This window comes from Taudactylus pleione, unplaced genomic scaffold, assembly GCF_031769625.1.
Source record: "Taudactylus pleione unplaced genomic scaffold, aTauple2 ptg000110l, whole genome shotgun sequence".
Classification (NCBI taxonomy): domain Eukaryota; kingdom Metazoa; phylum Chordata; class Amphibia; order Anura; family Myobatrachidae; genus Taudactylus; species Taudactylus pleione.
The window spans coordinates 7,529,503-7,553,261 of record NW_028284512.1 but is presented as its reverse complement, the minus strand read 5'-3'; the positions used below and the strand labels follow the sequence as shown (position 1 = coordinate 7,553,261).

Genomic DNA, 23,759 nt, shown 5'->3' with positions numbered 1-23,759 from the left:
TCGTTATTGAGTTACATGATATGTAGGGCGAGGTTCTTGTGACTGCTTCACACACCCTCTTATCTCCCTCTTTATCCCACCACATGCATAGGAGCATATTTATCATAGATTTCCCCTGAAAACACTCATTTATAGGTGGTACCTGCAAATATTAAGGATCCTCTGGAAGTGTACAGGGGACCTCAGCACATATTGGGGATATCTACTGTGATCCCCCATTTTAATCACAAAAGCAGCCCCCATAGGTATCTATAGGTTTCTCTGGGGGCTGCATACTGTATCAGCTGAATATACCAAACTCTGGAATGTGAAGTATTCTGGAGCTTGACCCAATTAGCTAACACCATCTTCAGATAGTTCCTGGGAAAGGCATCCATAGGATGTCTGCACGGCAATGGCTACCACTATAGATATAGATAAGAAATTATGTTTATTAGGTCTAAAACCTGATAACTAATAAATAGGCCCCATAGTGAATCTATGCAGCTGTCAGTCACAGTGATTGCCTCCCTACAGTCACCATGTTATACAGTACATCACTGATCCCTTCTTCCCACTGTGACGCTGACATGGTTCTTATTGTGTCTCTGGGAATCTTTCTCTGTAACAAACAAAGTTATACAGCTGGTAGTTGTCTGACAGGCAGAACTTACACTCATTCTCCTCGCAGGGACATCAAACCGGAGAACGTGCTCCTGGATGCAGTTGGCCATGCCAAAATTGGTGATTTTGGCCTTGCAGTAATGGACACCAATGGCCAGAAGATGGTCGGAGCTGCCGGGACGGTGGGTTACATGGCCCCAGAGGTGAGTAACAGATTCATTGTCTACAGGCTTCTCATACTGTATCTCCATTTCACTATTAATCGGAAAACATCTTGGTTCTTAATGATATCTAAACACAGGGTCTAAGTCACGGTTGGATGCAGGGTCTGAGTCAGGGATGGACACAGGGTCTGAGTCAGGGATGGACGCAGGGTCTGTGTCAGGGATGGAAGCAGGGTCTGAGTCAGGGATGGATGCAGGGTCTGAGTCAGGGATGGACGCAGGGTCTGAGTCAGGGATGGATGCAGGGTCTGAGTCAGGGATGGACGCAGGGTCTGAGTCAGGGATGGACGCAGGGTCTGAGTCAGGGATGGATGCAGGGTCTGAGTCAGGGATGGACGCAGGGTCTGAGTCAGGGATGGATGCAGGGTCTGAGTCAGGGATGGATGCAGGGTCTGAGTCAGGGATGGATGCAGGGCCTGAGCCAGCATTGTGTGGTATTGCTAAGCTGCAGGGAATTAGTTGTGCAATACCATACAACTGATATACTAATGCAGCAGGAAGCATCTGGTGTATATAGAGGCCTCATGACAGCATCGCAGATACAAGTGCTGTCTCCTAAGATGCAGCATCAGATTTTCTTCAAGACCACCTGCAATCTGAGTAACTCAGATTGCCCGTAGCAGCTGTATAGTCGAGGCCAGGAAGTTTGTGTTGGAAAACGCAGACCCTGGCCTCGCCACTCCTAAAATAATGGGACAAGACATGGAGGCCGGCTCCACCTACTCCCCGCCCCCATATGGCCGCAGACTGTGAATCAGGCTCTAGCTTTCGGGAACTGTGAGAGATCTTGCAGTAGAGACTGGCGCCTGTGTAGTACAGATCCTGCACATGCATCAGTCTTCTAACATTGGAGTAGTACACATACCATCGGGTTTGCATATTACTCTGGATCAGGACCGCAATGCAGATGTTTACGCAACTGAGGGATTATTGGAATCTGCACATGTATCAAGTTCCATTACCGCCAGCGATTGGAGCGACTATTTTCTTGCAGTGTGATTGGCAGGCCGGGAACATTTAGGGGGAGTAAAGGGGGAGGCATTTGGCGACCATTTTGAGTGCATGTCACTGTCTGTGATCCCATATGCAGAAAAATGGTTACGGAGTCTCAGTTGCTGTGGACACTCTGGCCCTCATTCAGACCCACTCGCAAGCGCTTTGTGCTCGCAAGCGGGCCGATGGTGAGTGCCTGTGCACGCGCAGCGCTCACAGTGCGCGTGCGCAAGCCCCGGAGCAAGTGACAAATTCACTCGCTCCGGAGCTCGCTACAAAAGGGGCGGCTGTCGATGTTGATCGACAGCTCGCCCTGTTTTGTAGGCGGGGTGGGGGGTGGCCGGACAAACGGAGGTGTTCCTGAAGGAACACCTGCCGTTTGTCGGCGGCCCTACTGACATCACCAGTGATGTCAGTAGGGTGTTTCCTGCTCTGTTAGAGCAGTAAGCTACCTGGGGCTTGGGTTAGACAAGACCCTACCGCAAGGGTCTCTTCGCAAGCCCCGATGGCCACGATGGTTTCGACCATCATGACCATCACCTGGTCACTTGCTAAAGCTGTGGGTGGTAACCCACAGCTTAGCGAGCGGCCAGGAGGCCGCCTTTCAAAACAAAAGCGGCCGCCCTCATTCAGAGCAAGCGCTCGCTTTTTGCGAGCGGCTCTGAATGAGGGCCTCTGTGTGACAATAAGGTTACTTAGGATTCCCAATAATGGACTGATCTATGACTAATGCTGGGTCTTTGTACAGTACTTGGATTTGTGAAGTCACCAGTGGGCGTCTCATTACAAAGCTAGGTGACTGTGACATTTACATATTCTTCCACAGTCGCTGTGTACACATTCATGGCAGCATTAGGGTCCATCTCTGAATCAGACCCACAGTCCAGAAGAATATTTTTAAGAGGAAGAGAAGTGACACAAAATTATATAAGTACAGACTAATATATCCAAGTGTAGTGAAGTGAAAGAGGGGGAGATGAGAAAGGTGGGGAGAAATAAAATGTATTTTACATATCCCCCCCTTTCTCATCTCCTCCCCTTTCACTTCACTACACCCATCTACTATACCATAACACCAAGGCAGAGCGCACCTTAACCCCCCCCTTATCACCAATCTAACCAGTGCAGGACGCGGTACTCCCGCACAAAGGTGCAGCACTCCACCGAACCATTACACACCCACATACACATTCTAGAAACCAACACCACCCCACGTACCATCCACCCAACACCCGCCCCCCCATTTATCTACCCCCACACACTCACCACCACCACAGCACACTGGAACATGCCTACCACCATTACGCTTGAGCGCAGTTCAACCCGCCTTTTAAATCATAATATATCCAAGTAAATAATGTTACATAGGGGCTGATGCAGAGCTGGCAGCTGTTGCATTCATACTGTATTCATACTGTAACTGAGATTTCGTATGCATCGGACTTGTGAAAATATGTTAATGACTCTGCCGCTGTCTTAAGTACAGAGATGCCCACCGGCCGGCGTCTCGGATCCACTGCTTACATACAATAGCCCCAACATCGGTCCCAGAATTGAACTTCTGAGCAACCCTATGGTGTCTCATAATGTTCGTCTCAACTAAGAGGCCGTGGCCAGTCCAACTGCAAACAAATTATTAGGCAGTGAAGTGGAGTTTTTGGCCAGAGAAAGAGGTTATCATTGTGATGTGCGGCGACATGGAATGCTAATGTACATGGGAACATTGTTATTTACGAATAGACCCAATCATTACAATGTTCAATTAGCATGATTATGTAGGGATTGAAAAAAGGGTAGAGGGCCCTGCTCACATGATCTTATGATCTATAGGGGATATTGGTGGACACAATAGAGGCAGAGGGTAAAGTAGAGATGGACAGAGACTGTAGAGGTAGTAGGGAGGGTAGTAGGGTAGAATGAAAACAATAGGCGTAAAGGCTGGGAAGCAGATGAAACACTAATGGAGTGAGGGAGGGAGTTCCAGAGGTTAGGAGAGGCTCAGGAGAAGTCCTGAATGTGAGAGTGGGAAGTGGTGATCAGGGAGATTAGCAGAGAGATGAGGGTTGGAGGAAGCATGTGAGGAGATGAGGCTGGAGATGTAGGGAGGAGAGGTGCGGGTGAGAGCTTAGTAGATGAGTGATTTTACATTAATAAAAACCTTTTACCAAAAAGTAAAAGCCTATACCAGGAATGATTCAGTAACAATATATAGTAGGCAGTACAGTGTATGAATGGCTTCCACAGGGTATTCATTCCCCAAATGAGTCTTATCACCTTGTGGTACATTCAGTCATGGAGCTCTCACCCCTCTTGATGTTCCCACTTCCATATTTAAATAGCTTCCAAAAAGATGGCCAAGCTGTCCTTCCTCTGCAATCCCCCAGGTGTACTTCTGCACGCTGCAGCTTATCCAGCACTTCCTGTGACATAAGCGGCTGAAAGTATCAGTAGCTTCCCCGTCACTTGTGTCTTCTGTCTTCCATCATTCACAGAGGATTCCAGTGACGAGTAATGCCACCAAGTCTCTCCACCCACTAATGTGCCAGCATCACACTGCAACTCCATCTATACCAACTGCTGACTACTCTACTGGGCACCACAGCTTTATGTACTTGATCATATTCCTATATAACAGTAACCAATTCACTTTCTCCATATTTATTGCTGTGATTGCCTCATTTGCCTCGGTGTTTGCTTTGGCTCTCTAGTATAATATACACGGTCATTATTTATCATAATAACAGTATTTTAATTTAGTAATTGATTTCTCTCACATAAACCCTCAGCTGAATGCTGTCTGTGTAATTGCCTGTATATGTTCATTGATATTCTTCCATCCATCAGATGTTTCAATATGCACAAAAAGGAGAGGTGTCAGCATAACCCGGTGCCTCCTGCCAGGTCGGACAATGTACTAATCATCTGTTTTTCCACAGATGCTTAGACGGAATCCGTATGATGCCATGGCAGACATTTTTTCCTTGGGTGTCATGGTATTTGAGATGGCCACAGGAGATCAACCCTTTTATTGTGGTGAAGAGACTGTTGAGGTTATAAAATCTGTCCTCAACGATAACCCAGTCTACCCAAAGGAACTCAGTCCTGGCATCACTAACATCCTAAAGCGAGTGAGTATGCAGTATACAGGCTTATCACAGGGTCAGGAGATTATACAGTCACAGGGGAAATAAGGCACAGGTCTGAGAACATACATTAATACTAGCATAGGCAGTCAGCATACCGCCACCTAGTTATAGCTCTCATTTGTAACTCTCATTTGTAACTACAGTACCAAGGTGGCAAGGGTGACTAATGTGCCCCGAGAAGATTGCCCCAATTTAAAGGGAGCTATCATGAAGCTGTAATTGGTTTAGGCTTTGACAGTGTTGTCACAAGGGGGGTATGGGGGGTGCGGACTGCACCCGGGTGTCACCCGCCGAGGGGTGACACCAAGGTGCAGATTGACACTCCCCCACAGTGACAGGAGCCGGGTGCTGCACTGTAGTATTAAGTGCAGCATCCGGATCCTGACACTGTGAGGGAGCTGGCACTGCAACACAAGCAGTCAGCACGCACCCGCAGGAAAAGGGTAGCACTTAGCAAATGGGGTAGAGGACAGAGCCAAACCAAATAGCTGCCCAAACCTGGGTAACCCCCTGTCAGGGTCAGCGTTGTTCTTCCATATTATGTAAGGAAAGTAAATAATAAGAAAGCGAGCAGGTCATATGTTATGGAACAATAGAGACAGATAAGTAACATTACAAATATTTATATTACTAGAAGAATAGCTGTTACCTTGCATAAGCCGCCAGCAAATGTAGTTGTAAAACAAAATGTAATATTTTATACGTCATCCTGAGAATAAAGTATCATAAGGAAAAGGTATGACATTGGTCAGCTAGTGCTTATCTGCCATTAACACTCTATACTTTTTTGTTTATTCCTTTGTTAGTTCCTATGCAAGTCCCCAGAAAGAAGGCACCACCTGTATATCAACATCAGAGATCATAATTTTTTCTTGCCCATTAACTGGGAAGACCTGGAGGCTGGCAGGACATCTCCCCCATTCATAATGCAGCCCGTAAGTATATGTACAATATAGGAATGTACACAATATGTGCTCCGTCATACAGTCCTATTATCTCATAGACAATGCTGGTGATCAGGAGAGATGAATGTCATTGCACAAATGGTCACACAAATGCGAATCTAGAGGGACAATGGGCTTGATTCATTATGGATCGCAACTGAAACAGCGTATGCAGATCGGCCGATGATGCGTACTGCGCATGCACTGCATGAGTTAGCATTGCGATCACACCGCGATCACCTACGCATATAGGAATCCATTGCAGAGTGAGTGACAGGCGGTGAGCATTTGGGGGTGGTGATGGCGAAGTGGTTGGTGAAACGCAGGCATGTCTGTCCATTTGCATGGGCGTGCATAAATTAGCCACTGCGACGACATACACAGCTTGTGTACATACTGCATGCAACGAGGTTAGCAATATCTGAGTAAGGTCAGACCTGCTGTAATTGTGCACGAGGGGCCGATGTTACTCGGTAGCGGTAGTGGGCGTCTCTATGCTGGCTGTGCGATGGCATTGAGATAACATTCATTAGCATATTCTCGCAGCGGACAGGTACATGCAATCTCTTACTTGTCATCCTTGCTGGATCAGGCCCACAGTATGGCTAAATTACTGCAGTGAAAATGTTGTGGCCAAATGCAGAATGAGAATATTTTATGGAATGTTTTTGAAATTCAATTGCAAACACATGGACAGTATATGTTTATTATTAGCTGTATATGTTACTTTTAACGGCATTGTAAAGAGGGGGCGGGGCCACGATGATGCGATCGCGTGGGTCCCTGGCTCCGCCCCCAATTTGAGATTAATGTTCAGACACGCCCCCCACTGTTAGCTGACAATCAGCTCCCTCCCGGAAGGAGGGAGCTGATTGTCGGCAAGTATGTCATGGTGTGGGCTGGAGAGTGGGTTTCCAGGCACCCAAAAAAAACCATGCCTTTGCCTATGGCAATATTCTTCCTTTCACATGCAACATGCATTGACATTAAAACCAGACTACAAAGTAATTATGCAGCAACCCAAAGTCAGTGAGGCATCTAGTTACTGTTATACATATATCTGGTTACAGTAGTATCTAATATTAATATACTGATTGCTTATATAATCATGCAACCTGCAGGTATAGCATAATATAGTATAGTAAGCATAGTTTGCACACTATCTAATTATTCTTTATTATGACACAGTGACACAGGGGTCTAGTTACTAAGCAGTGTTAGGAGACAGAGTGAAAAGTGATAAGTCTGTGATAAGGTGCCAGCCAATCAGCTCCCAACTATCATTTTTCAAACACAGCCTGTGGGATGGAAGTTGGGAGCTGATTGGCTGGCACCTTATCACAGACTTACCACTTTTCACTCTGTCTCATAACACTGCTTAGTAACTAGACCCCACAGAGCCCAATTAGATGTGTATTTATTTTGTGTTTACATGATGGATCTGATTTGTCTCCTTTTCATAGACCCCAGTTACCATCTGTAAACATCATAAACTGGATGACTTGGTACCACCTCAAGCATCACGGGAGCCACCAATAACTGAGGTGGAGGAGCGCCGGTTCCGGGGCTACTCGTTTGTAAGTGACCGGTGGAAAACCATGGACAGCCAGTGATCGGCATAACATCCTGCCTGGTTCCATCACAGCAATTTTCATCTGCTGATTAACATCAAATACAGCAATAACACCTGCCTATTAACATCAATTAAAGCAATAACATCTGCTTATTAACATCAAATACAGCAATAACACCTGCTGATTAACAACATCACAGCAATAGCACCCGCTGATTAACAACAATTACGGCAATAACACCTGCTATTTACCAACAATCACAGCAATAACATCTGCTGTGTCCTCCTCAAGTACCAAATAACATCTGCTATGTCTTCCTCAAGTCACCAACATCTGCTATGTCCTCCTCAAGTACCAAATAACATCTACTGTGTCCTCCACCAACTTCAGCTGTGTACTCCTCAAGAACAAAATAACATCTGCTGTGTCCTCCTCAAGAACAAAATAACATCTGTTGTGTCCTCCTCAAGTCACTAACATCTGCTGTGTCCTCCTCAAGTACCAAATAACATCTGATGCGTCCTCAAGTTATCAACATCTGTTGTGTCCTCAAGTTACCAATAACATCCGCTGTGTCCTCTTGGAGTCACTAATAAAATTGCTGTGTCCTCCTCAAGTCTGTAGCAGCATTACCTTTTGCACCCGGATAATCTCGGCATTCTATAAAACTGGCATGTTAGCTGCAGCAACAGTTATTCTGTACTTCAAACACTTGGGACAACAGAGGTAATATTTTTATATACAATCAAATCTATTAAAGTATTTGATTAAATTATAACATTTAGATTGTAGAATGATTTGCTGTGTACACAACTCTGTATTTGCTGAGGTCCACCAGTCACCACCATCTCTACACCCTAATCACAACATGTACAGGATATGTATAATGGTGCACACCCCAACACAATATACCACATTATAGTGACACTGATGTATCTATGGTCAATATTCCAACAAAATTACTAATAGGAAATAAATGTTCAGTATTATCAGATTACAGAATACATTATTTGCCCTAATTCAATGATTGGCTACTTGTATTCATAACTCACAGATATAAACAAGCCTATAATCTAGTCCCATGTAATAAATTGTCTGCTCGACAGGTGTAAGATAGAGAGAGAAGAAATTTTGGTTGATTTTGCATTCTGTGCATTTTACTGTCTTGTGTGCAAAGTGGAGATTTACTAAAGTAAAAAACGATGCAAAACCAACCAAGAATCCGACTTTAGCAAAGTTTAAATATATAAATATAAACATTACTGATTAATAACAAAACGATTCTGCCTTCATCTTGCAGAGCAGAGGAGCATTTGGCAGTGGAGGATGAGGTCGGGTCTAAATGGGAACAGGAGTCACAGAAGAGTCTACTATAAAAGGGGAATCTGGCCTGGAAAGGAAGCCTATAGTGATCACTGCAATAATTCCTGGCTCACCCCCACCCCTCAGCTGTCAGACATAGTATGTTCCCTCCACCTCTGTATGTCCCTACAGACACTGTGCAAGCCTCCTGCACCCACCGCAGGCCGGACCCAATTTCCACCGGCTTCTGCTTTACATACTGTGTGAGCTGCTGATATTTGCACTATTTCCATTTATTAATAATAAAAAAATTATATTCTGTATGGTGTAATGACTATCTGTCCATGATTAATGTTCATTTCTTTGTTATCACCCATAAATGTGACCTTCTGAGGGCATAGCACTGATTTCCGGATGTAATTTATATCCCAGTGGTAAGGATGATGGCGCTAAGAATGCCGATGCCGGAATCCTGACACCAGTCAGATTCCTGGCACCAGCATACCGACCACCGAAATCCAAATGGTAAGTATTGGGGTTAGGGGGAGGGTTACACTCTAGGGGAAGGGTTACAGTTAGGCTGTTGGGGGGAGGTTAGGTTTAGGCTACGGGAGAGGGTTTGGTTGAGGCTGTGGGGAGGTAGGGTTAGGTTTAGGGGTAGAGTCAGGGTTAGGATATATACCGACAATCGTCGGTTTCCTAACCCTGTTGGGATGCTGGCATTAGGATTCTGACTGATGGGATCCTGAGCGCCAGCATCCTGTAACCAACCCATGATTTCAGCCTATGTTGGATCAGCAGTATTAGTATTTGTGACAAGATACAACATTATTGTTCTTTGTCATTGATAAAGTACATCCAATCAGAAGGCGATAAAGAATTCAGCTTTGTGACCGTGGTTACAATGATTTTATGTTACCATGTGCACTGGGTAGAGCTGTGGCTGGTACACTGTCCTTAGGCATAATAGACACAAGGCAGTTACAGCGGGTATGGGAGAGACAGATAATCATTTATGTTCATCATTTACTGTACTTCATATATGAGGAAAATATAAATATTGTTCACAATTAGTTTCCTCTTTTAGGTATAGGTTCTGTGTCATGAGAAATAATCACCAGCGGCTGTAAATATATCCCCAGAGAGGGCACTAATTTGGGTATCACTCTTTCTTCCAGTATAAGGTGGGGAATCCTAAATGCACAGTCCTAGTTTACCTGCCCCACTGCCTTCTCTTTATAGCGTTCCCACCCCATGAGCGATCATCTAAATGTGTATTTTAAAGAGATGATGGCGCTGGGGGTAATCTGTATAAAATAAATGTGTGAAATATACAGAAATGAATAGAAATCACTATTGATTAAAATTGAAAAGTAGATGGAGCGTATATGCACCATGAACCATAATCAATAAACCTGAATATCCAAGCTATATTAGAACATGCCCTATTGTCCTATTATCACAGAAGTTAATAACTGTTATATCTAGTCATACTGTATATCTCTCTCAGATTGATCACACAACAGATTCAGTAATTTCAACCATTTATAACAGGGGTAATTTAAGCGAGGAGGGGGCCCATGTGCAGTCTACAGGCGGGTTCCCTTTTATCCTGCAGTATTCTAGACTCAGGCTTTGTGCAACGTGCAATGTGATGACATAACCTGGAAAATGGCTGCTATGCCATTTTCCCAGTGATTTCAGTATGCAGAACTGACCAATGCGGGACTCCAGAAAGGTAAGTATAATAATTATATTGGTGCATGGTGTGCAGTGTAGGCCCCCCAGGATCGAGGGGCCTATGTGCACCCATCTCACAAAAACGTATGGACCCCTGCAGGTTCCATCATTATCTGTTCTGCCAATAGCTTATTTGGACCTAAATTTGCTCCTCCAGCATTCCAACTTCCACCTTTTAAGCTACTAGAATCTGTTGACCTCAAATTCTTTACATGGAAAACATAATTAATTTTAGCTTTATCCTCAGTCTGAATTGGGAGCTCTGTCTTGCTGGTCACTAATTCTTTATTTTTCATGATGACACTGCTATCAAACTTCAAAACCATCCTTCCAGCCCAAGGTGGTATTTAAGTTCCACATGATCTAGAACATTGATCTAGAACATTGTCATTCCTAATCTACTGCTTGAATGGTCCTCAGGAGGTGAAGGGTCTGCCCATTGGTTAGATATGATTAGAACTCAGAAGCCATATCTCAGTAGAACCTCATCTTGCATAAGAACCTCATCTTTGCATAACCTCATCTTGCATATCTCAGTAGAACCTCATCTTTGCATAAGACTTCTAGTTCTTTATGGTGCACGGAAGATATATAACCAACAACACAGCAGACAATTGCCAGATGGATTATGACTGTAAGTCAGCAGCCTTATAGCTCCTCATGGAAGCTTGTTTGTGTAAATATCATATCCCACTCTATCAGATTGGAGGGAACTTCATAGGTGCCACAGCATTGGGTCCACATCCAAATGATTGGAGGTACCTGGTCCTCCAACTATTTGCTTTAAAAAAATCTAGAAGAATAGTTATGTGTACATGTATATTTTACATTGCAGTTCCATTTTACCCAGACATTACCCACTTTCCCGGAATTGCAGGCAGACTCGCGATTTTGGGGGGTCTCCTGGATCCTGGAAATGTAGGCCACTCTCTAGCATCCTGTGCTCACCCACCCCATGAAGAAGTGTTGAAGTAATTTTATATGAATCGCATTATCATGGCCCCGTCCCCAGTAACACATAGCCGGGAATTCTGGCAAAATGTTAGAGAGGGTCAGTCAGCACGGATTTGCATTGCCCCTCCCCACCCATCTGTACCGTCCTCTCCGAAGTACTCCTGGGCTGGATGTTGAAAAAGTCAGCAAGAATTACCTAACAGGCCTGGCCAACCTGTGGCTCTCCAGCTGTTGTAAAACTACACGTTCCAGCATGCTTTACCAACTAATTAGTTGTAGGGTTGCAGGGATTTGTAGTTTCACAACAGCTGGAGAGCCGCAGGTTGGCTAGGCCTAAACTAACCACATTGAATGTGTTCCCATTTCTTAGGAATTTACTTATATCAAAAATGTTTCTAGTGGTATTTCTTGTGTTCCAACACTCATAAATCCATCCATCCATCCAATTCATATCATCTGCAGGACTAGCCTCAAAAAGTCTTCATCAACAAATGACAAGTACTTTCTCCTGTTTGGCTTCCACAGTCGATTAAGGATAATTAAGGATAATACTTCTTCCCTGTACATTAGGATCACAACACACATATATATATATATATATATATATATATACTAAAAAAAAGTGAGAAATAGGCGCTCTCTGGTGTAGTATTTTAAAAATATAGAAATTCCAAAGGTAAGTAATATGTGTACCTCAGCCAGATATTACAAAAGCACATCAGGGGGATATTTTTATGGAGCAAATGTGATGTTCCCTCACGGTCTGAATTCCGTCTCTAGCGGGTATTTTTATCAGGGTACACCTGGAGTTCTATAAAGATCCACTTGGTCCCCACTGCTCCTCCCCATATATTCAGTTGGAAGCTCAATTAATCGTACATGTAGGTACATGGAAGAAAAAGCGCTCTCATAGTGCAGTATTTTTACTATGAGTTTTTAATGTATGCAGCAAAAGCATAAAAAAGAGAAAACAAATAACAGAAATGAAAGCTCTTACATTCAGATTGGTAGTTATTTGAAGAGACAATTGCGTGTAACAACTGCACAGCACCTCAATGCGTTTCGTCACCTATACCCTAGTTCACTGGGCTGGACTTCGTCCGACGGTCAGAATCCCAACAGCAGCATCCCAACCATCTAAACCATCCCCTCCTGCAGCAAAACCCTAACCCTCCCCTACTGCAGCCTAACCCTAACTCCTCACACATTGCTGCTCCTCCAACCTCTCCCTTTCAGCGGTGAAAAGTCATGATGCCATGCGAGCTGACTCCAAAATAAACTTTATTGAATAAGGGGGCGGATTATTGAACAAGAGGCCAGCCCGAGCGGGCTCTCCTCCTTTCACTTAATGGGGACAAGGTAGCGTTGACCAAGCTGGTGGCGGCAGATGGTAGCAGCATCCCCCTTTTCACTCAAAGGGGTAGTGCCATCTGTGCAGGGGCGGTAGGAGGGGGCCGGCCCCCCACCCCTGTTCTGCCAGTGTTTGGGCCCGGGACTCCAGTCCCAGCAGTCTCCCCCTGATGGTGGCCCTTAACCTAACCCTAAGGGGTAAATTTACTAAGAATCGAGTTTGGTCGAGTTTTGTTTTATTTAAACTCGATTTGCATCGCCAACACTCGGGTGTGATTTTTTTTTTTCGGTTTTGCAAATTTAGCTGAAAGTGAGTTTTTCGATGGTGAAGCAAATTGAGATTTCTTGTCTGAGTTGCAAGTGAAGATATTTCTCACCCGAGTTGAAAGTGAAGATGAGATTTCTCACCCGAGATTGCAGTGTTTTCTCTCTGCAAATCTCTCCCGAGCTAGCAGCCTGCACATATCAGTGAGACATGTGCTGGCTGCTTGTGTTGTACCTGTAAAAAACCTGTTTTTTTCCTTTAAAAAATGACGTGAGGTCCCCACCCAAAAGACTAACCAGCCCCGGACTTGCCAGCCTGTCCTGGTTCTTATTTTACTGGGACAAAATTGTGTAGGGTTCCATTGTAAATTACAAACCAGCACCAGGCAGCAGGGACAGAGCTGGTTTTAAATATACGTAGAAAAAATTTGACGTGAGGTTCCACGTAACTTAAAACCAGCCCTGGACCCTTTCTAGTGTGGGGCTGATGCCACAGCCAGGGGTGCCCTTTCACCATGCCCCCCAGCCACAGCATCAGTCCTGACCACTAGCCAGCCCAGGCCAGGGATCCCTGGGGAGTTGAGTACCCCACCAATAAAGGGGTACCCCTCTCCAGGGCACCCCTGGCCTAGGCTGATAGCCCTGGGCTATCCCCACCACCCCTGGGTGGTGGGTGGCGGGTTGATAGTGTAGGTGTAGTGTAAAATTAGAAATAACATTGTCTTTACAGTGGAACTACAGGTCCCAGCAAGCCTCCCCCGCATGCTGGTACTTGGAGAACCACAAGTACCAGCATGCGGGGAATTAAGGGCCCACTGGTATCTGTAGTTCACATGTAAAGAATTGTGTCAAAAAACACAACACACACCGTGAGAATAAAGTTTTAATACATAGATACATACACACACATACTTACCTGCTGCCAGATGTTCACGTCCCCTTCTCAACATAAAGTTTCCAATTGAAATACCTGGAAAAAAAAGCCAATACTCACCTTTTGTCCCTCGATGTTCTCCGCAGAAATCCTACTAGGTGGCCGGGCTGACTAGCGGTCAGGACTGATGCTGCAGCTTGGGGGCCCAGTGAAACTGCACCCCTGGCTGTGGCATCAGCCCCCCACTAGAAAGTGTTCAGGGCTGGTTTTAATTATAGGGGTGCCCCTACGCAAATTTTTTACCCCTAAAATTAAAACCAGGACTGGCCCTGCAGCTAGGTGCTGGTACCTAAGTTATGGTTGAACCCTATTCATTTTGATCCCCGTAATTTTAGGTATCAGGACAGGCTGGCATGTCCGGGGCTGGTTAGTGTGTTTTGGGGGGGGACCTCACGTAATTTTTTTCAGAAAAATAAATAACAATTAACATGGAAAAAAAATGGATTTGTGTATGTTTGGGCAGCACAGATAGTGTAATGGTTAGCGTAACTGCCTCACAGCACTGAGGACGTGGGTTCGATTCCCACCACGGCCCTAATTGTGCGGAGTTTGCATATTCTCCCTGTGCTTGCGTGGGTTTCCCCCGGGTACTCTGGTTTCCTCCCACACTCCAAAAAAATACTGGTAGATTAATTGGCTCCCACCAAAAAAATTAACCCTAGTGTGTATGTGTGTGCATGTACATGTGATAGGGATTTGAACCCTAGTATGTTAGGGACCTACCCGAAAGAGGTTACCTGGATATGGTGGGTAGGCCCATAACCTTGGCCATGATTATGCTAAAAACCTCTATTGACTGCAAAATTTTATTGCATTTATATATATTGTTAATGGTTTGGAGTTGTGCACCTGGGATTTGTCTGTTTCTGTGCCTGCAATTAGTCTCATCAGGTAGCACCTCCCATTATATATATAGTCAGGTTGTGCAGTCCAGAAATCTTTCCCAAATACTCCATTTAATGTGCTTTATTGCACTTCTGAGGGAAAGGAGACGCCCGCATTCTGGACTAGCACCCTTCCTTATTGGTTTAAAAGCATGGAGTATGGTAATGTATATGCACACTGTATTAGGCACAATTCTAGGTAAGTCCTACAAGTTATATACTGTAGTGCAACTTTGGTTCATTTTTGGGGCGTGGGTCCCCCTGGATTGTGTTGGCTGATCTGTCTCAGGGTACTGCATTATAACACATTTTCCTTTATAACACATTTTAACCCTTCACTGTGTGTTTAATATATATGTACTTCACTTTTTTATTTTCATTCTTTATATGCAGCTGCGGCTGCTCCTAACTATCTCTTTACACTGCACTTTTCTTACTATGGTGGTGCCCTGGGGCAGCTTGGCTGGGCCAGTTTTGGGGGGTCCTGCGCTCTGGATTTGAACCCTAGTATGTTAGGGACCTACCCGAAAGAGGTTACCTGGATATGGTGGGTAGGCCCATAAGCTTGGCCATGATTATGCTAAAAACCTCTATTGATTGCAAAATTTTATTGCATTTATATATAGTGTTAATGCTTTGGAGTTGTGCACCTGGGATTTGTCTGTTTCTGTGCAGGGAATATAGATTGTAAGCTCCACTGGGGCAGGGACTAATGTGAACGGCCAGATCTTCTCTGTGAAGCGCTGCGGAATATGTGTGCGCTATATAAATAACTGGTAATTAATAAATGTTTCATTAAAACTCGCAGATCTGAAGGTGTGTTTAAAACGTCAATTTGGCAGCGAGTTTGCAGGCATCTCACCTGAGATTCTAATCTCGATTCTTGGTAAATTTTAAACATGTATGTTTTAGGTGAAAAGTACTTCAGATTTTGGCCAATGGTGAGAAGATTCGAGTTTGCTAACTCGCCCAAATTTTACAAGTGAGATTAGAGGAATATCTGTGTAACTCACCCGAGTTTGCCAAAACATGTCTAAAATCACCCGAGATTGTCATCTCGACCAAACTCGATTCTTAGTAAATTTGCCCCCAATACTTCAAGATCTGTCGGGATTGTGATCATTTGCATTCTGACGGTCGGGATCTTGACTATATCTCATTTATATAAGACTCCAGTTTTCAAAGGATTTTAGAGATTTCTGCCTTTGATGAATAGGCCCTGCTTCATCTCCCGGCTGAAGTGCCTGGAGTTATTCAGTTAGAGATCCACGGATAGACGGACTTCCTCAGGGTGCACAGAAATCTGCAATAAGTGCTGCCTCTGGGCTAGTTGCGGGCTAACTGCTGATTGATGACCTCCGGGCATTTACCCCGAGCTGATGCCGCGCAGTAAAGCCTGCAGCTAATTGTCTTACCCCCATAAAGAATTTAAGAACACAAAGGCAACATTTTATTAAATGGGATTTAGGGGGAGATTTTTCAAAGCTTGGAGAGAGATATAGTGGAGATAGCTAAAGTACCAACCAATCAGCTCCTAACTGCCATTTTTGAAACACAGCCTATAAAATGAAAGGAGCTGATTGGTTAGTACTTTATCTCTCTCCACTTTATCTCTCTCCAAAGCTTAGCTTCGTACATCTACCCCTTAATATGACAAAAAAGTCCAATGTTGAATACAAAAAAAAGATTACCGTACAAGAATATAAATGCAAAACAGTTTATTAAAATAAAATATAAATAAAATACAGAAACAGAAGAAATCCATTAACATGCACCTTTGCGTAAGAAACTTTTGACATTTTCTCTTTTGCAAACTTCCAGAAAAATTTAACTTTCTCTTATATATTTTAAAATGTTGTCATCTCTCTCTAAGGTATGATACATCTAACCCAGATTTTGAGTATAGAGGATTGTTTCTTCATTGTGCAGGAACTTTGGGGTCTATTTACTAAGCATTGGATGGAGATAAAGTGAACAGAGATAAAGTACCAGCCAACCAGCTCCTAACTGTCATATTTCAAACACAGCCTGTGACATTGCAGTAAAGAGCTGATTGGCTGGTACTTTATCTCTGTCCACTTTATCTCCATCCAAAGCTTAATAAATAGACCCCTTTTTTGTTACTTCATACTTTTTTTTTCAAAATGTTTTTATTTGGTTTTCAAACATTTTAGTTATACATACTATAACATTTGAATATTAATACAGTAGTATATTTGTTGACATACAAAAAACATAAATCATGTTCTAAATGAGAAGTAATAAATTAATATGTCAATTTTTATTAATCAAAAATTTAAATAATGTAAAGAAATAGAAAAAGAGAAAGAAAAAGTAGAAAAAGAGAGAAAAAAGGGGGAGGGGAAGGGGAAGGGTCATCTGCAGCACCATCCCGCCACTCGCAATCAACATTTTTTAACTAAGTTGAACAGGAGGATCTAACTGAAACATTCTAGTTTCATACCATAAAGTTGTTCGAAAACAGCTATGAATTTGTTGTTTAATTGATATACTTAAAGTGTCAATAAAGGATTCCCAAATTTCAAAAAATCTTTCTATTCGTTGTTCTTTGTGTAATGATGTTTCCATCCAATCCATTTTAAAAGTGTAAAACAGTATTTCTTTGAACATTTGTATAGATGGAGGGGAAGAATGTATCCACTGCTGGAGTATACATTTCCTCACTACAGCCGAGAGTATCAAGAGCAGTTTTCGGGCACCCCGGTGAAATCCTTGAATCTGTTGTTGAGATTCCAAAGATAACCCATTCAGGAATCAGCGGTAGAAAATGTATTAACTCTGAAATTGCCAGTTGTTTTATTTGGTACCAGAATTTTTTAATGGAGATACAAGACCTCATTCAGAGTCGGTCGTTAGGTCCGCTCTCTCGTAAGGGAAAAGGAGGCCGGATAATCAAATGAAGTGCTCGCAAGTTGCATTGTTAAGATGGGATCGTTAGCTGGACAATCGAGGGTAAGAAGCGGCCGTAAGACTAAAAACACTCCCCCTTCTCGATCGTAATACACGTCATCTCCGGGCATATAAGGATTAATCGAGACCATTGGGACCCATCGGAGCTGCTCGTAGAGCTTAAGGTTGACCATACCCTCTCTTAAGCACTACGATCAAGTCAGTGTAAAAACCTCCCATGTCACATGTGCCATGACACTACTTTGTTAATTATTCACTCCCTTTAAACTCCGTTTGCATAGTCAGGCACGCCTGCGTCCGGATCTCCATTCCCCGGTTCACAAGCACCTTCCCCTGTTACCACCCACAAACGCCTCATCCTGTCACTCAAACGACCTGGCTGAGTTCAAGGAGAGAGAAATTTCCGATCACAACAGCTAGTTTGCGCACGCACATTGCGAATCTTACGCATGCGCAGTTTAGCGAACATCGCTGGGTACGACCGAGCGGCCGCTTACGACCGACTCTGAATGTGGTCCACAGTCCCATAGACAGTGATAGTGTGAGGCTTTAGAGCTAGTGCATTTAGGGCAAATTGAAGAAGAAGAGAGACCAATTAAATGACAACGAGACAGTGATACATAGCCCCTATAAAATAATCTAAAAAACATTTCTTGGTATGTGGTGGCTTTAAGAACTCTATTAGAATATAGAAGTGCCTTTAGAATTTTTAATTCACTGAGATTTGGGAAGTGTTTCTGCCAGCGAATAATATCAGTTTCATTGTATCCACTGTAATAAGGAGTTTTCAGTATTTGATAAAATAGAGATATCGCTCCTTTGAAAATTTCTGGGGTTTGAAGAGCTATGTCCAACCGATTTATGCAGTCCATGGGAGATAGAAAAGAAATTACTTTGGATATGTAATGTTGTGCCTGCAAAAAGGCTAAATTATGAACCTGTATAAAAGGAAATTTAATATGTGCTTGAGAAAAGGGAAGCACTCGATATGTGTCTGGATTTGTAAATTGGCTAATTTATTTAAACCATTAGATCCCACAAACTGAAAATTCAGCCAATCCATTCTGAAAATTCACATTTCCCAGCCATGGAAGAAACAAAGAGTGAGAGGCAATTAGTTTCCACTTGTTACAAACAGTATGTCAAACCGACCATACCGACATCAGAAGAGGATTATTCAATACTTCCGTAGAAATTTCAGATTTGTTTAAATGTAAGAAACTGATCAGTTTAGTATTTTCAAAAAAATATTTATCTATTAAGTAATTAGAATACAAACTGGAGCGTGAAATCCAGTCTTTGATTTGTCTACAAACCGCTGCTTAATTATATATTTCCATATTTGGAAAATGAATTCCCCCTTCCGAATTATCTCGTTGTAGCAATTGAAAACTAATACGAAGGTCTCTTATTTCTTCCAAATAAACTGTCTAAAAGCCGCATCAATCCGTCTAATATCCGCTTTAGTGAAAACTGCTGGTAGAATCTTTAAAGGATATAATAGTTTTGGGAAGGTAATCATTTTGATAAGGTTTGCTCTACCTAGATAGGACAATTGTAGGTATTGCCATTCTTCCAATTCTTTTATAGCTTTGTCTATAATATATTTGATATTGAGAGAATACAGATTATGAATATTTTTGGGAAGTCTAATCCCCAAGTATGGGATATCAGTATCTGTCCATTGTAATCTACCAAAATCTAGCTATTTTTAGTAACAGAATTATTTAAAGCCATTATTGTGGTATTAGAGTAATTAATGGTAAAACCTGAAAATTTGCAAAATTCGTCTAATTTTGAAAGAAGGGGAGCTAGGCTGTCACATGGATTTGAAATAAAAAACAAAAGATCGTCAGCAAAAGCTGAGAATTTGACTTCTGTTTGTCCTAAAGGTATACCTTTAAGAAGGGCCAGGACTGTAACACTCACAACAATGGTTGTTACTTCATACTTGACTAACTTCAAATATTCATTCCCATTTACTAAATGACTAAACAGTAAGAGCTAGAGTGTGCCCGGAGTCTGCTGTACATGCGCAGAACACCGGAAAAATGGCCATGGCGGCCATTTCCAGTGTTCTGAGCAGCGCTGACACCCGACGCGGGAACACGGACAGGTAAGTTTAAAAAAATATGGGTGCAGGGTCCCCCTGGACCCGGGGGCCCATGTGCCCTGCACACACTGCAACCATTAGAATAACGGAGGGCTCGTATGAGCCAGGAGTGACATAAACCAGGAGGCTGGGCTTTGGCCAGGGTGGTGACCATTGTGTTGATCCCAACCTATTAAATCCTAGTGGGAGGAGTAGGGACAGAGCTTATGTAAGGCCAGGCTTACAAGCCTGAGGCCTCTTTCCTGGGAATCATTTGCTCAGGTACTGTGTGCACAGTGCAACATACACATTCTCTTATCTTTTCTTATATCCTTCATCCTTTACTCTTTATATATCCTTTAATACCCTTTTCTATTCCTTATCTACCTATCTACCTTCCTTTTGTCTCCCATACTTTCCCTGCGCCTTTCCTGTGTCACTTGGCCGGCTTGATCCCAGGTAGCTTCCCTCTTCCACGAACGAACGCCTGGGGGGCTCTGCACCTCCCCCCACCCTTTTCTTGCCTGCTCCGGCAGCTTCCACTGTCCCCAATGCAATGCCTCAGGGCATGTCAGCAGCGCTGACCCCCGTGGCTGCTCCTGCAGGGGGTCACGCATCACGCATCTCCCAGCACCGCTCCCTGCTTCCACCCACTGCGGGCCCCGCTGCCTTGTTGCCGGGCTCATCAGCGTTCTTGACCCCCTTGGCTGATCCCGCTGGGGGTCACGTGTTGTGCGTCTCCCGGCGCCACGCCCAGACTGCATGTGACCCCAGACCCGGAAATCTGTTGGGCATGCCCTGGCCTCCTCGTCGACCGCTCACAGTCTTGCTGCGGGCCGCGGCGGGTGTGTGGTGGGGTCCGCTGGCTATAATGGCGATGATATCGGCCACCATCTTAGGGGGCCCGGCTATTATAGCGGTGTTAGCGGCCGCCATATTAGGTATAGGCGGGGGGTGGGGCCTAGTGCTCTAATGATTGTAACCCCTGCATTGCCGCGGGGGGCTAGGTCTCACCTTGTGGTGCCTCCTGCGACTTCTACTCTCCCTGAGTCTCCTGCCCCTGTGACTTCTTCTGCAGCCATGCTTGTACATGGCCAAGCTGTGTCCCCTGCCTGCAACCCAGCTGCTATAATGGGGCTGTTTTCAAACATGGCAACTAAATTGGCCCCCATGTTTGCTACCTTTCTTCCTCCTAATGCGCAAGCAGCGCCATTTAACGCAGTGGCTCCCCTGTTGGCTTGCTCCTCGCCACAGGCTGCGCTGATGCAGTCAATTGACACTGCGGCTGTCAGTGCGACTGACGGGATCTCGGTTGAGGGTCCGGCTGGCACACCTCTTTCTATTGGAGTTCCACAACCTGCCATGGCTCTGCAGAGTCTTGCGCCTTCTTTTGCAGATTCTGACGATCCCTAATGGTGTTGCTGGCGACGAGGCGACTTCTGATGCTTGTCGATCCGTGAGCATCACTGATCCCCCAACGGAGGAGGTTGGTGAGTGTTCATCCAGTTCTTATTTACATTTAGCGACGTCAGTTATTCCACCTCTGACAACTCTAGTGACACTAGCCCCTCCCGGAAAGCTTGCAAGGTGTGCAAGTGTGCAGCTAAATTCGCTAGGATTAGACCGACAGGCATATGAGTAGGCCTCGGCGTAATCACCACGCCCCCTGTGATGACAAAGCGCCCGCTGACAGTGATGACGCAGGGGTTGTTCGTTGCACTAACACTGCGGTCCTGAGGGGCCTCCACCCTAGCATTAGACAAAATACGGAAGGGAAGTTATGTGGATGTATTCTCCCTTACTGATAGCATGCACAAGTATTTGCGAGCTGCTAAGGGCAAAGGCGGTATTGGTGTGGAAGCTTTCCAGACTCATTCTAATTGGCAGGCGGGGTTATTTGTCTTCTCGTACTGCTTTTGGAAACTCGCCCCGCGGAACACCCCAATTTCATTCGGTATTTTCACCTTATTCATAGTATGCAGAGGTTCGGCCGAGGGGTTGCATGGCATGCTTAAGATGAAGACTTTTGTCATACGCAGGTCAGGCTCCCCATTATCGAATTTGGGTGCAAGGATATTGTGGTCTGGCTCGATGTCACTCAGGGACCTAAATTTTCCCCGGCTGCGGTATGCCAGCGAAGGAAATTAGGCGCTAGCCGGCCGGGTCCGTCCAGTAATAGTAAGGGTACGTGCTTTGCTTTTATCTCTACTCAGTATTCGTTTGGTCAGCGATGTCGTTTTCACCACCTCTGTAGCAAATGCGGCGATGCCCACCCAGCCTCCAGCTGCTTGAAACCTGGCGCTCCTCCGGCCCCCAAGAAAACCATGCCGGCACCGGGTCTGCTAGTTAAAGCTGTTTCCCCTGTTAACCCAGATGCCATGGCCAAATGGCTCGCATGGTATCCCGACACAGTTACAGCGCAGTTTTTGAATGACAGTTTTAAGTTTTGGTCCCTTTCTCGACCCACCAATAGCCGGCTTAGCTTTCGCTAGGATACGGATACTACATAGACATGTGCTTGCCTATGGGTGTTCCGTGTCCTGTGCTTATTTCAATAGGTTCAACACCTTTCTGCATTGGTGCGTTGAGGCCGGTACTGGGGGGCACGGCATAGCCCATTACATGGATGATTTTCTGTGTGTCGGCCCTGCTGATTCCCCACGTTGCGGGGTTTTTAATGGGGTACATTCAGGCCCCTTTTTCCTTTTTGGGTTCCGATTGCCCGCAAAAAAACCTTGGGCCCCCTCTCCCGGTTGTCCTATTTGGGTATCGTAAGCGATACCTCGGATGGCTGTGGCAGACCTGGCTGAGAAAAATTCTCAAATCAAAACTTTACATTCAGGATTGCCTGTCTGCGGGTAAGCTGACACTGCGGCAAGCGCAATCTCTCCTGGGATTGCTCATGCCGGGTAATTGCCATGGGTAGGGTATTTTTCCAGGAAGCCCCTGAGAGCCACCGCAGGTGTTCGTAGGGCACACACATTTTATTTGGCTATCTGATGAAATAATAAAAAGAGATCTATCAATTCAGGCTCTCTTTTCTAGCCGACTTTAATGGTGTTCTCTTGTGACTGCCCCCTTCGGTCCCCAGCTATCGGTTACAGGAGTTCACTGGAGCGGCTGCCTCGTCGGGCTTTGGGTGTTACTTTCGAGGGTCGTGGTGCGCTGCCCCTTGGCCGCCTGAGTGGTTTTCCAGGGGTTTAACTAAAGACCTGCTACTCCTATAATTGTTTCCCATTAGGGTGGCGCTGGAACTGTGCGCCCCTGAGTTGCACGATAGTTTTGTTTTTAGATGTGACAACCTTGGCTTTGTGCATTCTGTTAATGGACAGCGCACCTCTTCGTTGCCTGCCTTAAGCTTGCTTACGCAGTTAGTGCTGCGTGGCTTACAATTTAACATTTTGTTCAAGGCGATTCACATTTCGACCTCGGACAAATAACATTGCCGACGCGCTCTCCTGTTTCCAGTGGGACAGGTTTAGGCCGCTTGCTCCTCAGGCTTGTTTAGTTGGTGAGCCTTGCCCCCCCCTATGTTTGGCAGGTCATCGAGTCGGCATGGAGGGCCTAGCCTAGCAATCCCATGCTCCGGCTACGTCGCGGTCCTTCAGAAGGCTTGGTCTGAATGGGACAGCTACCTCCATCACCACGGACGCAGTGGTGTGAGCACGCATTGCTCAATGCTTTCTTTTGTTTGGAGTCTTTACGTCTCCGATTGGTCCCGTGCAGTAGCTGCGGGCATGCTGGTGGGTATTTCTTTATTCTCGCGACTGAAGGGGCGTCCTAACCTTACCAAGAGCTTTGCCGTTATTAAGACCCTTAAGGGT

General features: G+C 44.8%; 1 protein-coding gene across 1 annotated transcript in view; it reads left to right on the top strand.

Moving 5' to 3' along the window:
• Positions 1–743: 743 nt before the first annotated feature.
• Positions 744–23,759, top strand: part of LOC148525200 (uncharacterized) — a 42,399-nt gene continuing 19,383 nt past the window's right edge. The window contains exons 1-4 of the mRNA XM_088471137.1: positions 744–806; positions 4,757–4,948; positions 7,374–7,487; positions 21,332–21,425. Of these exons, the coding sequence (XP_088327263.1) occupies positions 744–806; positions 4,757–4,948; positions 7,374–7,487; positions 21,332–21,425 (463 nt within the window). The remainder of the gene's footprint in view (positions 807–4,756; positions 4,949–7,373; positions 7,488–21,331; positions 21,426–23,759) is intronic.